Source organism: Erpetoichthys calabaricus, chromosome 1, assembly GCF_900747795.2.
Source record: "Erpetoichthys calabaricus chromosome 1, fErpCal1.3, whole genome shotgun sequence".
Classification (NCBI taxonomy): Eukaryota; Metazoa; Chordata; class Cladistia; order Polypteriformes; family Polypteridae; genus Erpetoichthys; species Erpetoichthys calabaricus.
Genome location: NC_041394.2, coordinates 335,807,469 through 335,829,609, shown reverse-complemented (window position 1 = coordinate 335,829,609; position 22,141 = coordinate 335,807,469). Strand labels below are relative to the sequence as shown.

At 41.3% G+C, this 22,141-nt stretch overlaps 1 protein-coding gene across 1 annotated transcript in view; it reads left to right on the top strand.

Annotated features, from left to right (window-relative positions):
- The first annotated feature begins 11,263 nt into the window (after positions 1–11,263).
- The window catches only part of LOC127529455 (NACHT, LRR and PYD domains-containing protein 3-like), a 33,596-nt gene continuing 22,718 nt past the window's right edge, over positions 11,264–22,141 (top strand). Inside the window, exons 1-3 of the mRNA XM_051933128.1 lie at positions 11,264–11,439; positions 18,041–18,207; positions 18,404–18,578. Of these exons, the coding sequence (XP_051789088.1) occupies positions 11,349–11,439; positions 18,041–18,207; positions 18,404–18,578 (433 nt within the window). The 5' untranslated portion in view covers positions 11,264–11,348. The remainder of the gene's footprint in view (positions 11,440–18,040; positions 18,208–18,403; positions 18,579–22,141) is intronic.

Below are 22,141 nucleotides of genomic sequence, written 5' to 3'. Positions count from 1 at the left end.
CTATCTATCTATCTATCTATCTATCTATCTATCTATCTAATTATGCAGCGTAATTGGTTAGTTCACTTACACGCTGGTTCCTTGGTCACCATTTGTGTCACACGGTTGGAAATATAGTGGTAATTTACTGTATATGTATACGTGCATCTATTTAAGTTCTTTTTTGACCGGGAGGATATTAGCATATACGGTTATACGTGTTTGTATGCATTCGGTCACCGATCACATTGAATAAATATTCAATGGAAGCATTAATAAATAACTGTGCAATGTATTGAATTAATTTCCAAATGGTTAGAAATTTCCAAAAATAAGGTCAAAACAAACAATAATTCCATAAATACATTGAATTCATTTGTATATTATAACATATGCCTTTTGTGCACCAGGCATTAACACATAAAAGGTTGCTCCCCAAACAGGGAAGGGCTCTAAGGGGTCAAATCTATCTAACAGGTCCAGCTAGGTGCTGGTGGTCAGCCATCCTGAAAAATGTTATCATTTGGGTTCTTAAGCAAGCATTCCTACATGGCTTTTTCACAGAGGATTATGAAGCAGACCTAGAACACCAGATATGCGCCATACTCCAAACACACCTGTAGTCCATTCAAGAATGACTGTCCTGCTTTATGTCTCTGCTGGTAATCATCTCCTAGGTCAGGGGTAGGCAACGTCGGTCCTGGAGTGCCACAGTATGTGCAGGTTTTTGTTCCAACCCAGTTCCTTAACGAGAACTCAATTATTGCTGATGAAGCACATATTGCTTAAGTGACATTTTAATGCTTCATTTTAGTGGTCTCGCTTGTTAAGGTTCCCCAACCTTAATTGCTTATTTCAATCTTAAACTGCTGCATTCAGTGTTTTAATTGCTCCTTATTAGCAATAAGATGTAAAAGACAAAGCAGCCAGCAGTTCTCCAGCTAGCTTTTTTCCAATTACATCTGTGTGTGTTCATCATGCACGGTTTGATTTAATAAAACACTTAATAGAAAAATGTGACAGACTGAAAATGATCTGTTTTAGGCTTCAAATCATTTGGATGATATCCTTGGAAAGGAAAAAAATCTACGATATAAAAGCCTTACATTGCACAGACTAACAAGCCATAAAATTAAATAAGGTCTGAGATTGGCAATGATTGGTTTCTAATTAAGCAATTGGGTTGGAATGAAAACCTGTAGCCACTGCGGCTCACCAGGACCGACATTGCCTACCCCTGTTTTACATCTTATTGCTAATAAGGAGCAATTAAAACACTGAATGCAGCAGTTTAAGATTGAAATAAGCAATTAAGGTTGGAGAACCTTAACAAGCGAGACCACTAAAATGAAGCATTAAAATGTCACTTAAGCAATATGTGCTTCATCAGCAATAATTGAGTTCTCGTTAAGGAACTGGGTTGGAACAAAAACCTGCACATACTGTGGCACTCCAGGACCGACATTGCCTACCCCTGTCCTAGGTGTTTGGCCAGCAACCTGACAGATGTTCTAATACAGTTAATGCACTTTTGAAGCTGGGTACAAGGGTTTAAAAATTCTGTATTTTTGATTAAAAATGGAATGCCAGTGTGCCCACTACCGCACTGGCCTGTCTCCTGGCTAAGGCAGGACGATCTTTGCCTGCCTTCTTGTGCCTCTGAAGGGCTGTTGCCCCATCCAGGTATGGAACCTTGCACCATCCCAGCCAAGATGGCCACCATCCATCTCATATTATATTAGTGAAGGAGTTGAGTCTAAAGTAAACATACAATTCTTGTGACAATATTGAGACTGGTGTTATATACCATTTTCTTGAGTACTAACTCATTTTATTCTTTTGGGGAGTAATATGTATTGGTAAGTGTGGGCTGCCAGAACTTCCATTTGCTACTTATAGAGGCAAATTTCAAAGTAGAACAAGAAAATGGAGAATTGAGCCAAGTCAGAAAATGTGTTGAGATAAGTAGTTGGGGAGTCAACCAATTCCAGAATACCAGAGCCCAAAACAAATGCACAAAAATCAAATGAGAAAACAACTCACAAGCGTTCTGTTTCCTTAAACTTCTTTTCAATCACAGCTAGTCTGCGTAGGTTTTTTGTCTCACCATCCAAAAGTTTTGGTCTGCTATCTTAAATATGATCGAGTCGAGAGCATCATGCATTGCGATTTCCAGTTGTCACATGCTAGCAGTGAGCCCTGGTTACTATCAACACCATGGCCTTGGCTGGTTAAGAGTACACAGCAAGGCATCGATTAGGAACTGAAGTACCACATGGCAGTGTTGCAGTCTGGTAATTGCTCTGCTGGCAACCTTCTGATTATTTAGACACTGCTCCTATCTTAGTGATTAAGAGGGAATTCCCCCAGTGGACAGGACAGCTTCTCAGATCTGCTTGGTTACTATCATTAGTCTCAGTCTGTTAGTCGTTCTGTGGTTCTTGTAACTCCTGATAATTAAAATGCTGCTCCCTCCTCGATGATCAATATGGAGACACCTCATCTCCCAGGCAGGACAGCTTCTTATGATGTCAGCAGAGCACTTTAGTGTGTAACGTCAGCCCACCCAACTTCTGGGTGCTTCTACTACAGGCAGCATGCAAAAAACTTAATAATAAATTTTTAATAAACATGAATCACACAGTCAACACAAGAGCAATGTAAAAAAAATATGTATAAAAATGCAGCATAATCTATCTATATAAAAGCCAAATACCTCTGACTCACTCATCATGAAATCTCCTGGACCAAGAGGACTTGGAACTTAAAATTTGGAATGTAGGTTACCCTTGGCCCATAGGTGCTCGCTAAGAAGCTTTTTTAAAAATTTCGTGATCCAAGCGTGAAATTTCTTATAGTTTTTTAGACCCGTTTGTATGTCTTTCCACTTTTCACAAGAGAACTACTTAACGGATTTAGATTTTTTTTCTATAATTTGCTTGAACATTCCATTGATTTTGCGACTTTCAAATCGCGCTAAGTATCATAGTTCTCTTGCGGTACCGATTTATTAGTACAAATCCAAGAGAGACTCATCGGGGACGGGGCCCTCCTTACCCACGCGTCTGCCTCGGGGCGTAACTTAACTCTGCTTAGTTAGCGAATGAGAGAACTACTTCACGGATTTAGATCTTTATTTTTCTAGAATTTGCTTGAACATTCCAGTTGATTTTGCGACTTCTGTCATTGTGCTAAGAAACATAGTTCGCTTGGAGGAGTGATATATTCACGCAAATCCGAGACAGAGGCTGCGGGGAAGGGGAAGAGTGACGTCAGGAGCAGAAAGCTGGGCTGGGCCCTCCTCACTCTCCTGTTTCACTAATATGTCCTATTTAAAATAACACAGAAGAAAACAGTTGCTTGGACTGCCCAATAACAAATTAAAATAAACTGCTAGGGAGTAAAAGCTGATTTGTTTATTATACCCTCATGTACGAATTAGCACATCAGGAAAGGCAGATTATTAGTCTTCTAAACCAGATATAAGCGAATACTTGTCGTGGATGATCCATTACAGCCTGTAGAGAAAACACCAATAATATTTATAGTCGATCAACTAGCCAGGACCTCAATGTGTTGATTCTCAGGTGCACCACTTGAATCTTCAGACTGCCCCAGCGTGCATTAGGGATCTCAGTCTGATGAGGCTGAAAGGACAATGTTATCTGCAGAGAGCAGAGATGCCGTGTGTCCAGCAGGGGGCACTCACTCCCTGAGATTGTGTTCTTTAATGATACAGAACAGACTTGAGCCATACATATCCCTTTAGTAACCATGGCAGAAATACTAGACTAGAGCAATATGGCATAAAAAGAGGTATATGTATTTAACTTGCTTTAAAAGATAGCTTCCATTCCCAAAAAATATAATGCAGAATTAGTTATATATACATATCCAGGCTGGAGAGATGCCAACAGAACATTACAGCCACCACTACCAGTTCTTCAGTGGGGAATAATGATGACTATACGCCCAGATCTAGCAGAATGTTCGGTGGCATAGAGACAGCTTCTGACATCTACATGGTTTCTTCCCATGTTTTGCATACCTAGTGAGCTTTTATATAAACCGTGCCAAGTATGGGTGACTGCCACCTGAGCTGTTCTCTTTCCAACCAACATAGCACCGTTGGCACCTGTTCTTAGTCATTCATGGCTTCTACAGACCATGGCCCTGACCAAATATTGATTTGTAGACAACAGCCTGCCTGGGTGTCCTTCACACGCTTCTGTCCATCTTCCTGGCCAGTTACATCCTGTCAGCTGGTGTGTGTGGCTTCAACTTTGGAAGTTTGGCACACTTCAAACCTATTACTACATGCCACCCTTAAGTAATTTTTGTGTTTTGATTCTGCATTCATTAATGTAAATCTCTATGTAAATCACAAGTCTCACTGTTCAAACTTGAAGACTAAATGAGACATAGCAGCAGCCCCATGACTCCACAGTCTATCAAAACCTCCAAAACATGAGGTAATGTATCTGACCAGAAGACTCCTCAGAGTTCATAAAACATGTGTAAACTGCTTAATAAAAGAGAAGCATTGTGTCTACCAGAAGAGTTAAATAGGGTTAGGGTTCGCATTATTTAAAGGTATATTCAGTATTCAATGGAGGGATAATCAGAGGGACACACAAAGTCCTTCCAACACAGAAATAAAGCCCCTACTGCCTATACAGGCCTTCCTAAGCTAAACTTAAGTATCTGCTGTCTGGTGGGGTGGTCCATTCACTTGCCTGCTATAAAGTGCCATCGCAGACACCTCCTTCCCTTCCCTCCTGTTTCTCTCGTTCTCTCTGTATTGGCATTGTCTTCTCTTCATCCTGCTGTTTGATTCTTTGTCAGCCGCTGTCCTTGCATCTCCCAACTCAATGATCCTAAGATACTTTTAAATTTCATCTCATTCTCACATCTGGCCAATCCCTATTACCACTTTTAAGGTTGAGGTGGTCATACATTTGTTCTTGGACCACCAAGGTAGAACTTTGTCTGGAGGCCACCTGTGTCCCTGCATGAGCTGATCATGCCTTGAGAAGCAAGGTCACTCAGATGCTAGAGGAACATTTTATATGGTGGCCTACCACTGATCTTGGAAGTGTTTTAGGTGTTTTGGTTTCAGCCACTGGCAGAGCTCCCACCTTCAATCCAAATATCTAGAGTCTCTTCTGCCAACAATACACAAGGCTTTTTTTTTCTTTAATCTGACAATTTTGCTTGCTGCATTTTCTTATCATGAATCATCACGTTGCCACAATGACAGACACAAACCAATGTTTGGTCACTGCAGTCTCCACTTCTTAAGTCATTCAGATCCCCTGTGGGAAGATGTGGAAGAAGCTTTTGTGGAGGTGAGAGTTAAATTCATATTGAACTGATGTGCCTGCTATGCATTCTTAGAACACACTCAAAACATGATTAAAGATGGTCCTCAAGACAAATGCTCAACAGTCTGATCTACTTGTGATCTCTTCTCAATGAACAAGAAAAAGCATCTGAGGTCTGTACTGTTTAAGCTCCCATAATCTTATAAAATCCATTAGCACACATGGACCCCTCTCCTCATAGGCATGTGGTGATTCTTCTTCTTCTTCTTCTTCTTCTTCTTCTTCTTCTTCTTCTTCTTCTTCTTCTTCTTCTTCTTCTTCTTCTTCTTCTTCTTCTTCTTCTTCTTCTTCTTCCACCACCATAGCTATACCCACTATTTTTGATGAGGTTCAGAAGAGCAAGTTCTTATATTACACACAAGCTATAAGTCAACCACTTACATCTTCTTCCTTTGATAAAGGAGACAATTATTCAGGAATTATGAATTAAAATAACAGTCAGTACCTCTATTTCCAGTTCTTACAGCAGAATGAAAGAAAATGACCTGCCAAAAGTTTATTATATTTAAATACACTAGATTGACAGGAGCCTGCTCAGTGCCCGTCGCTCTGCCATGGATGTCAAGCTGTCCATCTCCGTGCCTACAATAGAGCCTGCCTTCCTCACCAGTTTGTCCAGGCGTGAGGCGTCCCTCTTCTTTATGCTGCCTCCCTAGCACACCACTGCATAGAAGAGGGTGCTCACCACAACCCATACACACCCAGATCTGGAGGCATAGAGACACCTTCTGTCTTCTCGGTGGTTTCTTCCCAGTATAAATACTCTCATGCTTTGCATAACTAGTGAGCTTTTATATAAACCTTGCCAAGCATGGGTGATTTCCACCATTCCCATTCTTCTGCTGTTTTCTTTTATTACAGTAAGGCACTTTATTTCTTTGTCAGTCCAAACCGGAGTGCAATGAATTACACTATAAATTAATGATGCTGGTTTAATAAACTTAAATTAGCTTTAATTTTATAAAATCTTTACTTTCTTTCACCTAATAAGTACATTTAATTTGCCAATTTACACACACTATATCTGCTAAGGTCAAATTGGCCTCCATTATTTTAGGACTATCTGGATCGAAGTTGATTAGTTTCAGTATTTCTAGTTTTAAAAATTAATGGCTCTCACTGAGGATACTCCAGCTGCTCCCACTTGCACATGACCCATAACACCAGGACCAAACGTCTCCAGTTTCCTCCTTAGATTACTTTTTGTAGCACACTGTGCAACTCTTAGCTATAAGTAGCCACGTCCATTTTCTCTCTGGACCATTTACAGGACACTGTGAAGTATCTTGTCATTGCATGGACTGTAGGGAGTGGAAGCAGTGTTGGGTGGAGTCTTGGGGGAACACTGTCTGTAAGGGCTTGGAGCACCTCCCTAGAGAGAGAGAGAGTGGAGTGACAGGGATCCGGGTTAATTAATGGTGCGTGAAGAAAAGGGGAGGTGGTGGCCAGAAGTGGTAGTTGGGGGGCTGGAGCAAAAGGAGGACAGCATCGGGTAGTAAAAGGAAGCGAACGGTTTAAGAGAGGTAGATAGGACGAAGGTGAATTGTCTTTGTTATTTTGAAGGCATCATATTCAATAAAAAGCCGGTCGGCATTTGGAAGACTCCCCAGGACAAGCGGCTCCTGAGTGTGTTTATTTGACGGGACGTCACAACACCTTTCTCTTGTTTATCTAAAGCCCAATGCGATTAACTATATAATATGTGTCATGGACAGCAAGAGAGCCCCTTCACAAAGCTTAGCTGAGAGGAAGAACAGGAGACCCGTGATATCAGCAAGTTGTGTTGGCTTCTCACTGTCGACACCCTGAGTGAATCCCTTGTGCGGGACGTGCCGTATGTCAGTTACTCCATTGAATTTCTTTGCTTTTGATTACCACCTCTTCTGAGGTTGCACTTTGTACTGACAGGCAATGCTGGCAACCCCTTTAACATGTTTAACTTGAAGGATTATTAAAATTCTAGATGAGCCTTAAAAGTTAATTATTTGCTATGCTAGAAATAACAATAAAAGTAACACTGGTCTTGCTGTGCTTTCATTATTTTCAAGACACTTCAATTGTAGTTTCTCACCAACCACAGTTCTATTTCTTACTATTTATTGAGAGTGCTTTCCATTTTTTCATTTTTGTCAGCTACTTGAAAAAGAAACTTGAAGGAAGCTCAGATAACACTGTAACCGTGAGCACACACCTACACACACGTACGCACAAAGAGTAAAAATGTTTTTTTTTGGTTTCTTTGCTTGGTAAATCTTACCTTTCTGTACTTAGTAACATTAATAAGGATTAGTATTCAAATACATAAATTTAAAGTTGACAGGTTAGCAGAGCAGTGCAGTTTAAAATCGTAGTACAGCACAGTTTTAACATTTTCAGACCTGCTTAATCTAATCTCGGCAGCACCAGGCCAGTCCCAGATACGGCACCAGGACTCTCTCGCATACACACAAGGCAGCTTAAGGTCATCAGTTAACAGGGGTACCCACGCAGACCTACAGAGACAAAGGGAGAACATAGATGACAACCAGAAACAGAACTGTGAACCTGTTGTCCTTGTTTGAAATCACATTTTGTTATTTATTTACACGTTCAGGTCTCTCTGTTTTTAATTACAAGTAATCGACCCTTTTTCTATTTAGCACTTTCCATAGTGTATGAATTAGAACAATCTAAGCAAGATCAGGCCATTCAGCCCAACAAAGCTCACCAGTTCAATCCACTTAATTCTTTTAAAATAATATCAAGTTGAGTTTTGAAAGTCACTAAAGTCTTACTGTCTACCACACTACTTGGTGACTTATTCCATGTGATTCTTTGTGTGAAGAAAAATTTCTCAATGTTTGTGCGAAATGTACCCTTAACAAGTTTCCCTCTGTGTCCCCGCATTCTTGTTGAACTCATTTTAAAGTTGTAAGCTTGATCCACTTGAGTAATTCCCTTCATAATTTTAAACGCTTCAATCATGTCACCTCTTAGTCTTCTTTTGTTTAAACTGTAAAGGCTCAGCCCTTTTAATCTTTCCTCATAATTCATTCCCTGTAGCCCTGGAGTCAGCCTAGTCGCTCTTCTCTGGACCTTTTCTAGTGCTGCTATGTCCTTTTTGTAGCCTGGAGACCAAAACTACACCCAGTACTCCACATGAGGCCTCACCAGTGTGTTATAAAGCTTGAGCAGAACCTCCTGTGACTTATACTCCACACATCAAGGCGCTATATAACCTGACATTCTGTTAGCCTTCTTAATGGCTTCTGAACACTGTCGGGAAGTCAATAGCTTAGAGTCCACTACGACTCCTAAATCCTTCTCATGAGGTGTACTCTCGATTTTCTGACCGCCAACATTTTTACTTCCTATGTGTAATACTTTACATTTGCTGACATTAAATTTCATTTGCCACAAATCTGCCCAAGCCTGTATGCTGTCCAAGTCCTTCTGTAACGATATAACAGATTTCAGATTATCTGCCAATCCACTTATCTTGGTAACATTTTCAAACTTAACTAGCCTGTTACTTATGTTCCTGTCCAAATCATTTATATATATATATATATATATATTAAGCATAGCAGTGGCCCCAGCACTGACCTCTGTGGAACACTACTCTTATCTTCATCATTACCTAGTAATAAGTCAAATTCAGTAAGAATAAAAAGAAAACTATATAATATATGAATGATTTTCCAGTTTAATCCAGGGAATGTCCCACAAGGCAAGTTTAGCAAGTAAGCCTCTCTTAATTCAAACAAGTGGCGCTTATGTCAGGTTGTATCAATCCCACCAAAGAGGATTCAGGGAAGTTTCACTTGGCAAACCAAAACAAATAAACATCTTCGCTTAGCCTGCTCCGTGCCTGGGTGGAAATGAAGCTTAGCAGAGTGTTGTGGATCGAGACATCACAAAACTAATGATCGATTTCTGAAATTTACAGCTATCTGTTTTCCCTTTGAGAATAAAGTATCCTTTTCCGTTGATCGGTGTCAAAGAAGTTAAATTAGATAGATAGATAGATAGATAGATAGATAGATAGATAGATAGATAGATAGATAGATAGATAGATAGATAGATAGATAGATAGATAGATAGATAGATAGATAGATAGATAGATAGATAGATTCTTTATTAATCCCAAGGGGAAATTCACATACTCCAGCAGCAGCATACTAATAAAAAACAATATTAAATTAAAAAGTGATAACAATGCACACACCTGGTGGAATTAAAGAGTCACATAGTGTGCGGGAGGAACGATCTCCTCAGTCTGTCAGTGGAGCCGGACATTGACAGCAGTCTGTCGCTTTTCCCAACCCGGCCACTACACTACACATCTATCTATCTATCTATCTATCTATCTATCTATCTATCTATCTATCTATCTATCTATCTATCTATCTATCTATCTATCTATCTATCTATCTATCTATCTATCTATCTATCTATCTATCTATCTACACCACCAAGACTTTTGCTTCGGCTAGCCTGAAGACTCTCAAGACAATAACAAGCTGTACTCCTTACAGGTTGTCCTTCCCCTCCTCCCTACACAATGAAATAACAAGCAAATATTAGACAGAAATGTAAAATCAAATATGGGTATATTGTAAGTGATAAGTATATATACACACAAGGATGGACAAATATTCAATAATATGTAAGTGCACACAAACCACCACTATCCCAATGACACCTGCGAATATTTATATGTATATTATATACATGATCGCACAGATATTCAACAATAATACTATTTACAAAACCCTCCCTTGCCCCTAAACAATAAACAAATTATCACAGCACATAAACACGAACACAGATTGACAATAAACAGCAGATGACATGTATATGATAAGTGAGTCCCAAAGCTGTAAAAGTCTGGCGAATATTGATGACTGGCTGATGTGATGCCTTGCGTCCTCCTGACAATACAAAAACGACCTCACTGTATGTGTCCTCAGCAATGGATGGTGTGAATCCAAACCCTGGGGTTTCTCTGTACAGGTTGTATCCGGATGTTGAAAAAAGCAAGTAATGGAATGGCACAATAAACGGGATGATGAGTGGAAATGACTGTAAATAATGGCACCTTCCTTCTCACGATCTTCGTTCTCGTTCTTGTTCTCTCTCTCACTCTCTCCTCGCTCCTCTAGTTTAAATAATGACAGTCCCAGATGTAACTGGTGGATTTAACAGGTAATTTCCATCTTGGGGTAGCGGTCTCTCTTCGTTATCCTTCCCCTTTTATCTTACGGGGACAACATTTACTTATACACACATATAGTACAGCAAACGGGACGATGAAAACAAAATGCACTCAGCACAGAAAAAAAACAAATACTTATTATTATGTAGCCCTGCTACAATTTTATTGAACTATGGACATATGACAGTAACTTGAACTTGAACTGATAACGATTGTAATCAAAGTATAATCATCCCAGGCCGTCTTTGAAGACAAAAGCATAAAATGTCTTTAGAATCTGCTTTCATTCTTTTTTTTTTGCTTTTTTTTTCCCTGCACATTTATTTATCTAGCCCTATTGTTGATTCATCATTCTTTATGTATTATTTTATGCTCAATATCTATGTTTATTACTAATATAACATGTATTAAATATAATATTCATGTTGATATTCATTTTTGGTGCCCTTCTGTTTCTTTGTTCCTTTGATCTGATGTATATAACCACGTGCATTTCACCTTTATCACTGACTACTTTCTAGGTTTATGATTTTTGGGTTTCCTTAGTATATCACATTAGTTATTTGGTGTTTTGGTGTATTTATTAATTAAATTCTAGTTTACTACATTTCCTTTTTCTTCCATTGTTGATTATATGTATTTTAGTTCCCTGCTATCCTCTTTGCTTATATTGTCTCTTGTTATAGTCACCTTTGTGCTCTTTCAGTCTAGTGGTATCACAATCCTTGGGCAGAAAGGACTCTGACTGCAACTTTCATGACGTATTCAGCCCTCTTCACGTCTTCAAAATGGGTCCCCACAGTTCCAAGACCAAGGAGAAGTCTGGAGAGGCACATAGTAAAAGGAGAAGACCTGAGGAAGATGTTGCTGCACTGTCTGGTGAGATGTTGTAATATCATGGGATGACTAGAACTTATCAGTGGATTGGTCTGTTCTCCCACCCTAAGTTTAACACACACACACACACACACACACACACACACACACACACACACACACACACACACACACACACACATCCACTTACGTAAAGAATATGAGTGACACCTGTACAGCCTGTTCCCTCTCAGTGCTCCACACTGGGGCTCACTGGCTTTGGTGTGAACAACACTCAGGTGTCCCCGGATATAACTTACACCTAAAACCTGATATACCCATGTCTGTGAGAATACTCTAGAGCAGGGGTCCCTAAATCCAGTCCTGGAGGGTCACAGTGGCTGCAGGTTTTCATTCTAACCCTTTTCTTAATTAGTGACCTGTTTTTGCTGCTAATTAACTTCTTGTAAATTTGTTTTAATTGACTTGTTTTTTTTTAACATTTGTTCCCCTGAATTTCTACATCATTCCTCTGAATTGCTTCATTTCTTTCCTCAAATGGCACCCAAACAGAAATGAATTGTGAAGTGTGGGAGCCAACAGAAGACCAACTAAGTCAGGGCCTCAAACTCCAACCAATTTTACTCCAACCAGTTGCTTAATTAGTCGCTGAGTTTTGTTGTTAATTAAACCCGTTCTTTGATTTCGATGGCTTGTTGCTGCTCTCATTGTGCAATAGCAGACATTTCTGAAATTGTCGATTTTCTCTTTTCTAAGAGCACTGCTCAAATGTTTTGGGGACCTGAGCAGATCAGCCTTCATGAGACCTTCACCTTTCTTTATTTTCAGATATTGTATGATGGACACAGCTTGCTGGTCATGTTTTGTATCTCATTGTTTGGTTGCTAATTAAGGAAAAGAAACAATTAAGGGGTCTGAGTCTTTAAGAGCAAGTCAAATAAAATGAATTCAAAAGACATTTATTAGCAGAAAAAAACAGGTCACTAATTAAGAAAAGGGTTAGAATGAAAACCTGCAGCCAGTGCAGCCCTCCAGGACCAGAGTTGGAGGTCCCTGCTTTAGACACATGGATGCTGATACAACTTGGTTAATGCCAACCGATGATGCCTAATACCCACCACACTGCTCTCTATTGGAAATGTCTCTCCTGAGCCTGATAACCCTATGAGAAAGAAAATAAGGCTCTCCCCACACCAGGTGCCCTGTATTTACTTTATTACTTTTGATTTTGTTTTGTTTGATTTTGATTTGATTTGATTTTACATCCTTTATTAATCCCCAGGGGAAATTTTATTTACTCGAGATTTAAAAAAAAATTACAAAAACTTAAAAGTAAACTGGCATGCATTAAAATATATTGTAGCAGAAGAAGAAAATGAAGACATAAATGAATGGCAAAGTTTGGATATCCCAATACTTGGATACATGTTCGCTATATATAAAAGGTTTAATGGTGTGAAACTCTTTACAGGTAAGTGTTTCCCACACTACCAACAATACTCTTCAGCTTTGTCTTCCTCCTCCTGACTCTGGCTCTCTGTGTTGAGGCAGATAGCACTTCTGGTGTCCTGAAACTGTCTCCAAAACACTTTTGGGTGAGGTTGGAGCCTGACAAAGTAGTGTTCACTAGTCCACTTAGCATCCCATGGTGGCACCCACGGAACCCAACAGGACTGACCCAATGAGCTACAATTCCCAGTATGCCTTGTGTGTATCTGTAGCAGTACCATCAACCAGGGGGGCTGTCACCTAGCAGGCTGGGGGAGACAATGTCCTGAACTGATTGTCTTCCCTTGTCCTTTCATTATATTGGCATCCTACAGTTCTGGTTTAGATGCCAGTCCCAGCATGGCACCTCTCACTATATACTGTATATATATATGAATGTAACGAACTGCTTTGATAAGAACCATTTTATGTGCTATGATTAGGTCTAAAATCTGTCAAAAAGGATCCAAAACAGAGCAGTCAAGGCAAAAGTACATCCGGCGCCGCCGAGAGTGGCAGCCTTTTCAGCAGCTCCATGTAGGACTATATGTGTATGTGTATTTTTCTACTTGTATTTTTCTATTTTTATTTATTGATCACTCCTACCACTTAATTTTATGTGGATTCGTTCCCTGGACACACTTCCTTTTACAACATGGGCATGGATTTTTATATGCCGAGACTCGCCTATTCAAGTACTCAACTTTGAGCGCTGAGAATAAATGCCAGTGCCGGTGTGGTTCCCTATTTACCTGACGAGGTAAGAAGGCGGTATCGTGGCAGCAGAGCCGGCACTAAGCTAAAAATGAAGCAGCTTGCGAGAAAGTGGCGTTTTAAGCCTTCGGTGCCTTCTGTTATTCTGGGGAATGTGAACTCAATCTCAAATAAGATCGACGAACTGGCTGCGCTGGTGAAAAATGTCAGAACCTACAGAGAATGCAGTTTGTTGTGTTTCTGCGAAACATGGCTAACTAACACCATCCCAGATGCTAATGTGGAGCTACCCGGGTTTAGCACAGTTAGAGCGGACAGAGACGCAAGTACCTGTGGGAAGCACAAAGGAGGAGGACTCGCTCTCTATGTTAATACACGGTGGTGTAACTCTGGACATGTTAAAGTCAAAGTCTCCACTTGCTGCAGGGACATCGAACTGTTGGCCGTAAGTCTGCGTCCCTATTACTTGCCCAGAGAGTTTGGACATGTCATTGTTGTCATCGTGTATATTCCTCCTCGGGCGGACGTGGAGCTAGCGAGTGACATCATCCATTCTGCTGTTGCTAAGTTACAAATGCAGCACCCCGAGGCACTTGTGCTAATCTCTGAAGACTTTAACCATGTGACGCTGGACAAAACATTACCTGCATTCTCCCAGTATGTGGACTGCAACACCTGGGGAAATAAGACTATTGATTTACTGTATGCAAACGTTAAAGACGCATACAGTGCCACCCCGCTGCCTGCGCTTGGGAAAGGAGATCATAACCTGGTTCTGCTTCAGCCTCACTACAAACCAAAAGTGAGAGTCCTACCTGTAACCACACGATCATTCAGGAAGTGGACCCCGGAGGCTGAGAATGCTCTGAGACAATGTTTTGGAACTACAGACTGGGATATCCTGCAGGGATCACATAGTGAGAACATTGAGGAGGTTGTTGACTGCACTACTAACTACATCAACTTCTGTATGGACACTTTAGTTCCAGTAAGAACTGTACGCTGCTATGCTAACAACAAGCCATGGATTACAAGTGACATCAAGGGCCTTTTGAACCAGAAGAAAAGGGCCTTTAAAGACGGTGATCAGCATGAGCTCAAGCGCGTGCAGAAGGAACTCCGAGTCCAGCTCAGGGCGGCGAAGGAGCAGTACAGGAGAAAGCTGGAGCAGAACAGCATGAAGGAAGTGTGGGATGGGATGAAGATCATCACTGGCTGCAGCTCGAAGCGGGGTGCCACCATTGAGAGAGACGTGAAGAGAGCAAACCAAATGAACATCTTCTTTAACAGGTTTGACCACCCTAACCCACTCTCACCTCGGAGTACTGCACTCTCTACACATCCTTCTGCTGATACCAACATAGGAGAGACATCCCCACCCACAATTACAGCAGCGCAAGTGAGCAGAGAGCTGAGGAAACTTCGTGCCAGCAAAGCAGCAGGTCCAGATGGAGTATCGCCACGACTGCTGAAGGTCTGTGCATCAGAGCTGGGGGGTCCTCTACAGTGCATCTTCAACCTGAGCCTGCAACAGGGGAAAGTTCCGAGGCTTTGGAAAACATCTTGCATCACCTCAGTCCCAAAAGTATCACGTCCTGGTGAGCTGAATGACTTCCGGCCTGTCGCTCTAACATCACATGTGATGAAGACCATGGAGCGGCTGCTGCTTCACCACCTGAGGCCACAGGTCCAACACGCCCTCGACCCTCTGCAGTTCGCATACCAGGAGAAAGTGGGAGCAGAAGATGCCATCATCTATATGCTACATCGATCCCTCTCCCACTTGGACAGAGGCAGTGGTGCTGTAAGAATTATGTTTCTAGACTTCTCTAGCGCCTTCAACACCATCCAACCTCTGCTCCTTAGGGACAAGCTGACAGAGATGGGAGTAGATTCATACCTGGTGGCATGGATCGTGGACTATCTTACAAACAGACCTCAGTATGTGTGTCTCGGGAATTGCAGATCTGACATTGTGGTCAGCAACACAGGAGCGCCGCAGGGGACTGTACTTTCTCCGGTCCTATTCAGCCTATATACATCGGACTTCCAATATAACTCGGAGTCCTGCCACGTGCAAAAGTTTGCTGACGACACTGCTATCGTGGGCTGCATCAGGAGTGGGCAGGAGGAGGAGTATAGAAACCTCATCAAGGACTTTGTTAAATGGTGCGACTTAAACCACCTACAACTGAACACCAGCAAAACCAAAGAACTGGTGGTGGATTTTAGGAGACCCAGGCCCCTCATGGACCCCGTGATCATCAGAGGTGACTGTGTGCAGAGGGTGCAGACCTATAAATACCTAGGAGTGCAGCTGGACGATAAATTAGACTGGACTGCCAATACTGATTCTCTGTGCAAGAAAGGACAGAGCCGCCTGTACTTCCTTAGAAGACTGGCATCCTTCAACATCTGCAGTAAGATGCTGCAGATGTTCTATCAGATGGTTGTGGCGAGTGCCCTCTTCTACGCAGTGGTGTGCTGGGGAGGCAGCATTAAGAAGAAGGATGCCTCACGCCTAAACAAACTGGTGAGGAAGGTAGGCTCTATTGTTGGCATAGAGCTGGACAGTTTAACATCTGTGGCAGAGCGAAGGGCGCTCAGCAGGCTCCTGTCAATCATGGAGAATCCACTACATCCATTAAACAGTGTCATCTCCAGACAGAGGAGCAGTTTCAGCGACAGACTGCTTTCACTGTCCTGCTCCACTGACAGACTGAGAAGATCATTCCTCCCCCAAACTATGCGACTCTTCAATTCCACCAGAGGGGGTAAACGTTGAACATTATTCAAGTTATTGTCTGTTTTTTTTTTTTTTACCTGCATTTTTTATTACTCTTTAATTTAATATTTTTTGCTGCTGGAATATGTGAATTTCCCCCTGGGATTAATAAAGTATCTATCTATCTATCTATCTATCTATCTATCTATCTATCTATCTATCTATCTATCTATCTATCTATCTATCTATCTATCTATCTATCTATCTATCTATCTATCTATCTAATTTGTTTTTTCCAGCAGTGGTTTTATTTACAGTAGTTTTTTTTAAGAATTTGGAAGGATACAAGAATCTACTGAGTAGTTAAAGGAATACTAACCCATTATGGTTGGTAGTAATGGCTGATAAAAAAATTTTAATCTCATGTTTTCATTGAAAATAAAAACAAATTTCTGCTAGAATGGGCATTTATGGTGACCATTGCTGGAGCCCAGAAAACATCAAAGATGTTACATTCCTTGAGTCACATAATCCACGTGTCTGGTCATTCAGTCATATTGGGGAAGAAATTAAATTTGGAGATACTGTATATTAAAGAAAGAAATCTTCTCCTCAGCTAGGACATCTTTGAGTCAGAAACCAGGCAGGAGGAAGCTTATCCATTGAGTCTTGTGTTTCACTTCAGCAAATGCTGAAACAGGAGCATTCATCACAGTAGTCTGTTACAGAATGATCAAAGTAGTAAAAGTAGAGTGTTTTTTTTTTTTTTTTTTTTTTTTTTTTATAGACAATTGATTTTACATAACAGTACTGAATGACATTTACTCTGATTGGTTTGTTGGCATAAATATAACTTATCTAAATTAAAGTATACCGTATTGTTCTTCTTATATCTTTTAGGTTCAGCTATTACCCTAGAAATATCTGTGTATGTGACAACTGTCCAGTCTTGTTGTTTACGGGACATTGGCTGATCTCTTAGTCATCTCCTTGTACATTTTGTGTATTACGTCAACCTTCTTCCTAGTACATTCGTGTACTTTATTTTACCATTTCAGTAGATTTCTTCATGACATTTCTAAAATAAATGCTTGTATATTTTAATGTGCACTGCAAACCAAAATACTTAACTATTGTTACCTCAAAATTTTTCTCACACATTATGCTCAAAACACAGGCATTTTTTGCTAAAATATTGGTAAATTCCAGAGAATTAGAGCAGTGCACACAGACAAAACACGTGGTTCTTAATCGATTTTCTCAGAACCATCCCTACTCTGTTATGTATTTCATAAATACCACCCACCTCCAAAACAAAATCACAGTCCGTCAAACTAAAGTGAAATCAGTGTGGTGGATAGCACAAATAAATTTAGAAGAAGAACCAACCATAGATTTTTGAGAACAAAGTCCTGTGTACAAAAAGTCTGAGACAGGAGTCGGGTGAAACACCAGAGATGTGAGATAAGAGGGCCTCAACAGCTGCAGCTCCCTGTGTCAGGAGGTTGCACCAGTTGTGGCCCTCTTACCTCATTATAATTCCCAAATCAGAGTCTGTCCTAGCATACTAACCCTCTGAATAGTAAAAATCATGCAGGAATCAGGAGTGAGTTTTATTTACTAGGCTATCACCAGATGTATCAAACAGATATCTGACCCCTCAATCTCAACATCTCCTTCATTACCCTGTGTCTCTTTTCTGATTTCTGAGTGTAGGTTTTATAAAGAAGTTTTCAGGAGTTATAAAAATATTTAGTCATGAAGATCTCCTTCAGATGACTGAGTACTACAAGCCCTACCTGGCCTATGTGATTGAATATGACATCAGGAGTATCCTGCAAAACCTGGTTACTAAGCACATCCTCACCAATGATGAAGCCAAGGTAAGGAGAAACTTCCTGTTACTGAGGAGGAAAAGTAGATACAAAAAATAGAACACATCTCCTCCTTGAGATGGGCTGATCTTCTATAGCAGACCAGACTAGACTTCATTGCCAGTCTGAGGTTATCACAAAGGACTCACAACTCCATTGTCCAAAGGCCCATCTCTAAACTTTCTCCTTGTTTATTATCTTTCAGACATTCAAAGCCAAGGAAGAGTCTGAGGGACCACTGGGTGTGGAGTATTTCATCACTGACCTAATGGAGAGAAAAAGAGAGGTGCTGGTCAGCCTGTGGGTGGCACTGGCTGAAGAACTTGTGAGATTTCTATCACCAAACCTGACAAGAATACTGGAGGAGGTGACAGAGTGGGGTGAGTGAAGTGTAATGTGAGAGCGTTTCTATAAATGTCTTGTTTGAGCCTGTTAGAGGGACACAAAAGCACAACATAAATCGACAAATCTATGTTTGCTTAAGTAAGTACTGCTGCTGGATCATGCTTATTAACAATTTAATTCAACCATCTTCTTCATTCAGCTGCTCCCATTAGGGGCCACCACCGGGGATTATTTTCTTTCCATAACTTCCTGTCCCCTGCATCTTGCTCCATTACACCCACCCTGTCCTCTCTCTTTTCCTCTTACGTGGCAGCTCTATCCTTAACATCCTTCTTCTAGTATACCCAGTGTCTCTCCTCTGCACATGTCCAAACCAATGCAATCTCACCTCTCTGACTTTGTCTCCCAACCATCCAACCTGAGCTGACCATCTAATGTACTAATTTGTAATCCTGTCCATCCTTGTCACACCCAATGCAAATCATAGCATCTTTAACTCTGCAACCTCCAGCTCTGTCTCCTGCTTTCTGGTCAGTGCCACCGTCTCCAACCCATATAACATAGCTGGTCCCATTACCGCCCTGTAGACCTTCCCTTTCACTCTTGCTGATACCCGTCTGTTACAAATTACTCCTGACACCTCTTTTCCACCCATTCCACCCTGCCTGCACTCTCTTTTTCACCTCTCTTCCACACTCCCTGTTACTGTGTACTGTTGATCCCAAGTATTTAAACTCATCCACCTTCGCCAACTCTGCTCATTCCTTCCTCACTATTCCTCTGACCGCCCTCTCATTTACATACATGTATTCTGTCTTATTCTTTCTGACCTTCATTTCTCTCCTCTCCAGAGCATATCTCTACCTCTCCAGGGTCTCCTCAACCTGCTCCCTACTCTCGCTACTGATCACAATGTCATCAGCAAACCTTATAGTCCACAGGGACTCCTGTCTAATCTTATCTGTCAACCTGTCCATCACCATTGCAAATAATTGGGCTCAGAGCCGATCCCTGATGTAATCCCACCTCCACCTTGAATGCATCCGTTGCTCCTACCACAGACCTCACCACGGTCACACTTCTCTCATACATATTCTGTACAACTCTTACATACTTCTCTGCCACTCCCGACTTCCTCATACAATACCACAGCTCCTCTCAAGGCACCCTGTCATATGCTTTCTCCAGGTCCACAAAGACACAATGCAACTCCTTCTGGCCTTCTCTATACTTCTCCATCAACATCCTCAGAGCAAACATCACATCTGTGGTGCTCTTTCCAGGCATGAAGAAATACTGCTGCTCACTAATCATCATCTCACCTCTTAACCTAGCTTCCACTACTCTTTCCCATAACTTCATGCTGTGGCTCATCAATTTTATTCCCCTGTAGTTACTGCAGTCCTGCACATCCCCCTTATTCTTAAAAATCAGCACCAGTACACTTCTTTTCCACTCCTCAGGCATCCTCTCACTTTCCAAGATTCCATTAAATAATCTGGTTAAAAACTCCACTGCCATCTCTCCTAAACACCTCCATGCTTCCACAGGTATGTCATCTGTACCAATGCCCTTTCCCTTCTTCACCCTCTTCAGAGCTGTCCTTACTTCCTCCTTGCTAATCTGTTCCTCTCCCTGATTCATTATCTCCACATCATCCAACCTCTTCTCTCTCTCGTTCTCTTTATTCATCAGCCTCTCAAAGTTCTCTTTCCATCTGCTCAACAAACTCTCCTCGCTTGTGAGTAGGTTTCCATCTTTATCCTTTATCACACTAACCTGCTGCACATCTTTCCCAGCTCGGTCCCTCTGTCTAGTCAATCAGTACAGGTCCTTTTCTCCCTTCTAACCCTAAGTCTAACCTCTCATACAGCTCATCATATACCTTTTTTTGCCTTTGCCACCTTGCTCTTCACCTTACGCCTTATCTCCTTGTACTCTTGTCTACTTTATGTACCTCTCTGACTGTCCAGCTTTTTCTTCACCAACCTCTTTCTCTGTATACTCTCCTGTACTTCCCCATTCTACTACCAGGTTTCCTTTTCCTCCTTCCTCTGTCCAGATGTCACACCAAGCACCCTTGTTGCTGTCACCCTTACTACTTCTGCTGTAGTTTCCCAGCTGTCTGGTAACTCTTTACTGTCACCCAGTATCTGTTTTACCTTCTCCCAAAACAGTTTTCCTTTTTCAACTTCCACCATTTGATCCTTGGCTGTGCCCACACTCTCCTCCTCTTCTTGTTCTCCAACTTCATCCTACAGACCACTATCCCATGCTGCTTAACTACACTTTCCCCTGCCATGTCTTTGCAGTCTTCAATCTCAATGGTGCAATCCTTCAGATTGACCCTCCTGCATAGGATATAATCTACCTGTGTTCATCTTCCTACAGTCTTGTATGTCACCCTGTGTTCCTCCCTCTTCTTAAAATACATATTCACGCTTCAATCACCACTCTCTGTCTCTTGGGTACACCGTCCATCACTTCATCCAACTCACTCCAGAAATTATCTTTCTCACCCATTGCACACCCAACTTGCAGGGCATATGCACTGACAACATTCATTTCCAGTTTCATAATCATTACTCTGTCTGACACTCTTTTCACCTCCAAAACACTCTTGACATACTATTCCTTCATGATAACACCTACCCCATTTCCCCCCATCCACACCATGGTCAAACAATTTGAACCTGCCCCCCACATTCATCTGGCCTTACTCCCCTTCCATTTAGTCTCTTGCACACACGATATATCAGCCTTCCTTTTCTTTATCATATCAGCTAACTCTCTCTCCTTACTAGTCATACTGCCAACATTCAAAGTTCTTACCCTCACTTCCACTCTCTTTACCTTCCTCTCCAGTCTCCAAACACACTTTCCCCCTCTTCTTCTCCTTCTTCGACCAACAGTAGCCCAATTTTTGCCAGCACCCTGTTGGCTAACAGTACTGGTGGTGGCCATTGTTAACAAAGGACTCAACCGATCCAGTATGAAAATCTATATTATTGTCTGCATATTGATTTGGCATGTCTATGTTTATTTTTATTTTCCCAAAACATTCAGAGATTGCTGAAAAAATTGTTGCTCAGCCTTCTGAATTTCCAAATACAGAAGCAACTTCTTCTTCTTCTGGAGGCACCTGTGTTGAGCTTCAAGCATTCATTCTAATAACCATTCTTTCTTTGATATTTCCATTATCCTTCAAGGCTCTGATTGATGCTACAGACAATTCTGAGCTCTGCCTGTCTCTGTTGTTGAAGAAAACTGAATCAGACCCTGAGACCTCTGTAAGGAACTGAGTGGGCATCGCTTGATGACCTTTAACCTTGTAAACTGTTACTTGCCTGGCTGGTGAGATGGTGAAGCTCGTTCTACTGTGCTTCCATGTTAGATCAAGTCCTTTGGCATTGAGTATCACCTTGCCTGATGCACATGCTTCTCTAGATTTGTTCTGTTCCTGAGTCTTCCTCAACAGAACAACTAATTGCTAATCTGGATGCACACATCCCTCACTTATTCTTCAAACATTTCTTTCTATCTGCTCCTTCTCTCCATATTGCAAGACACAATAGAACCACTCCTTATAGAATTAGTC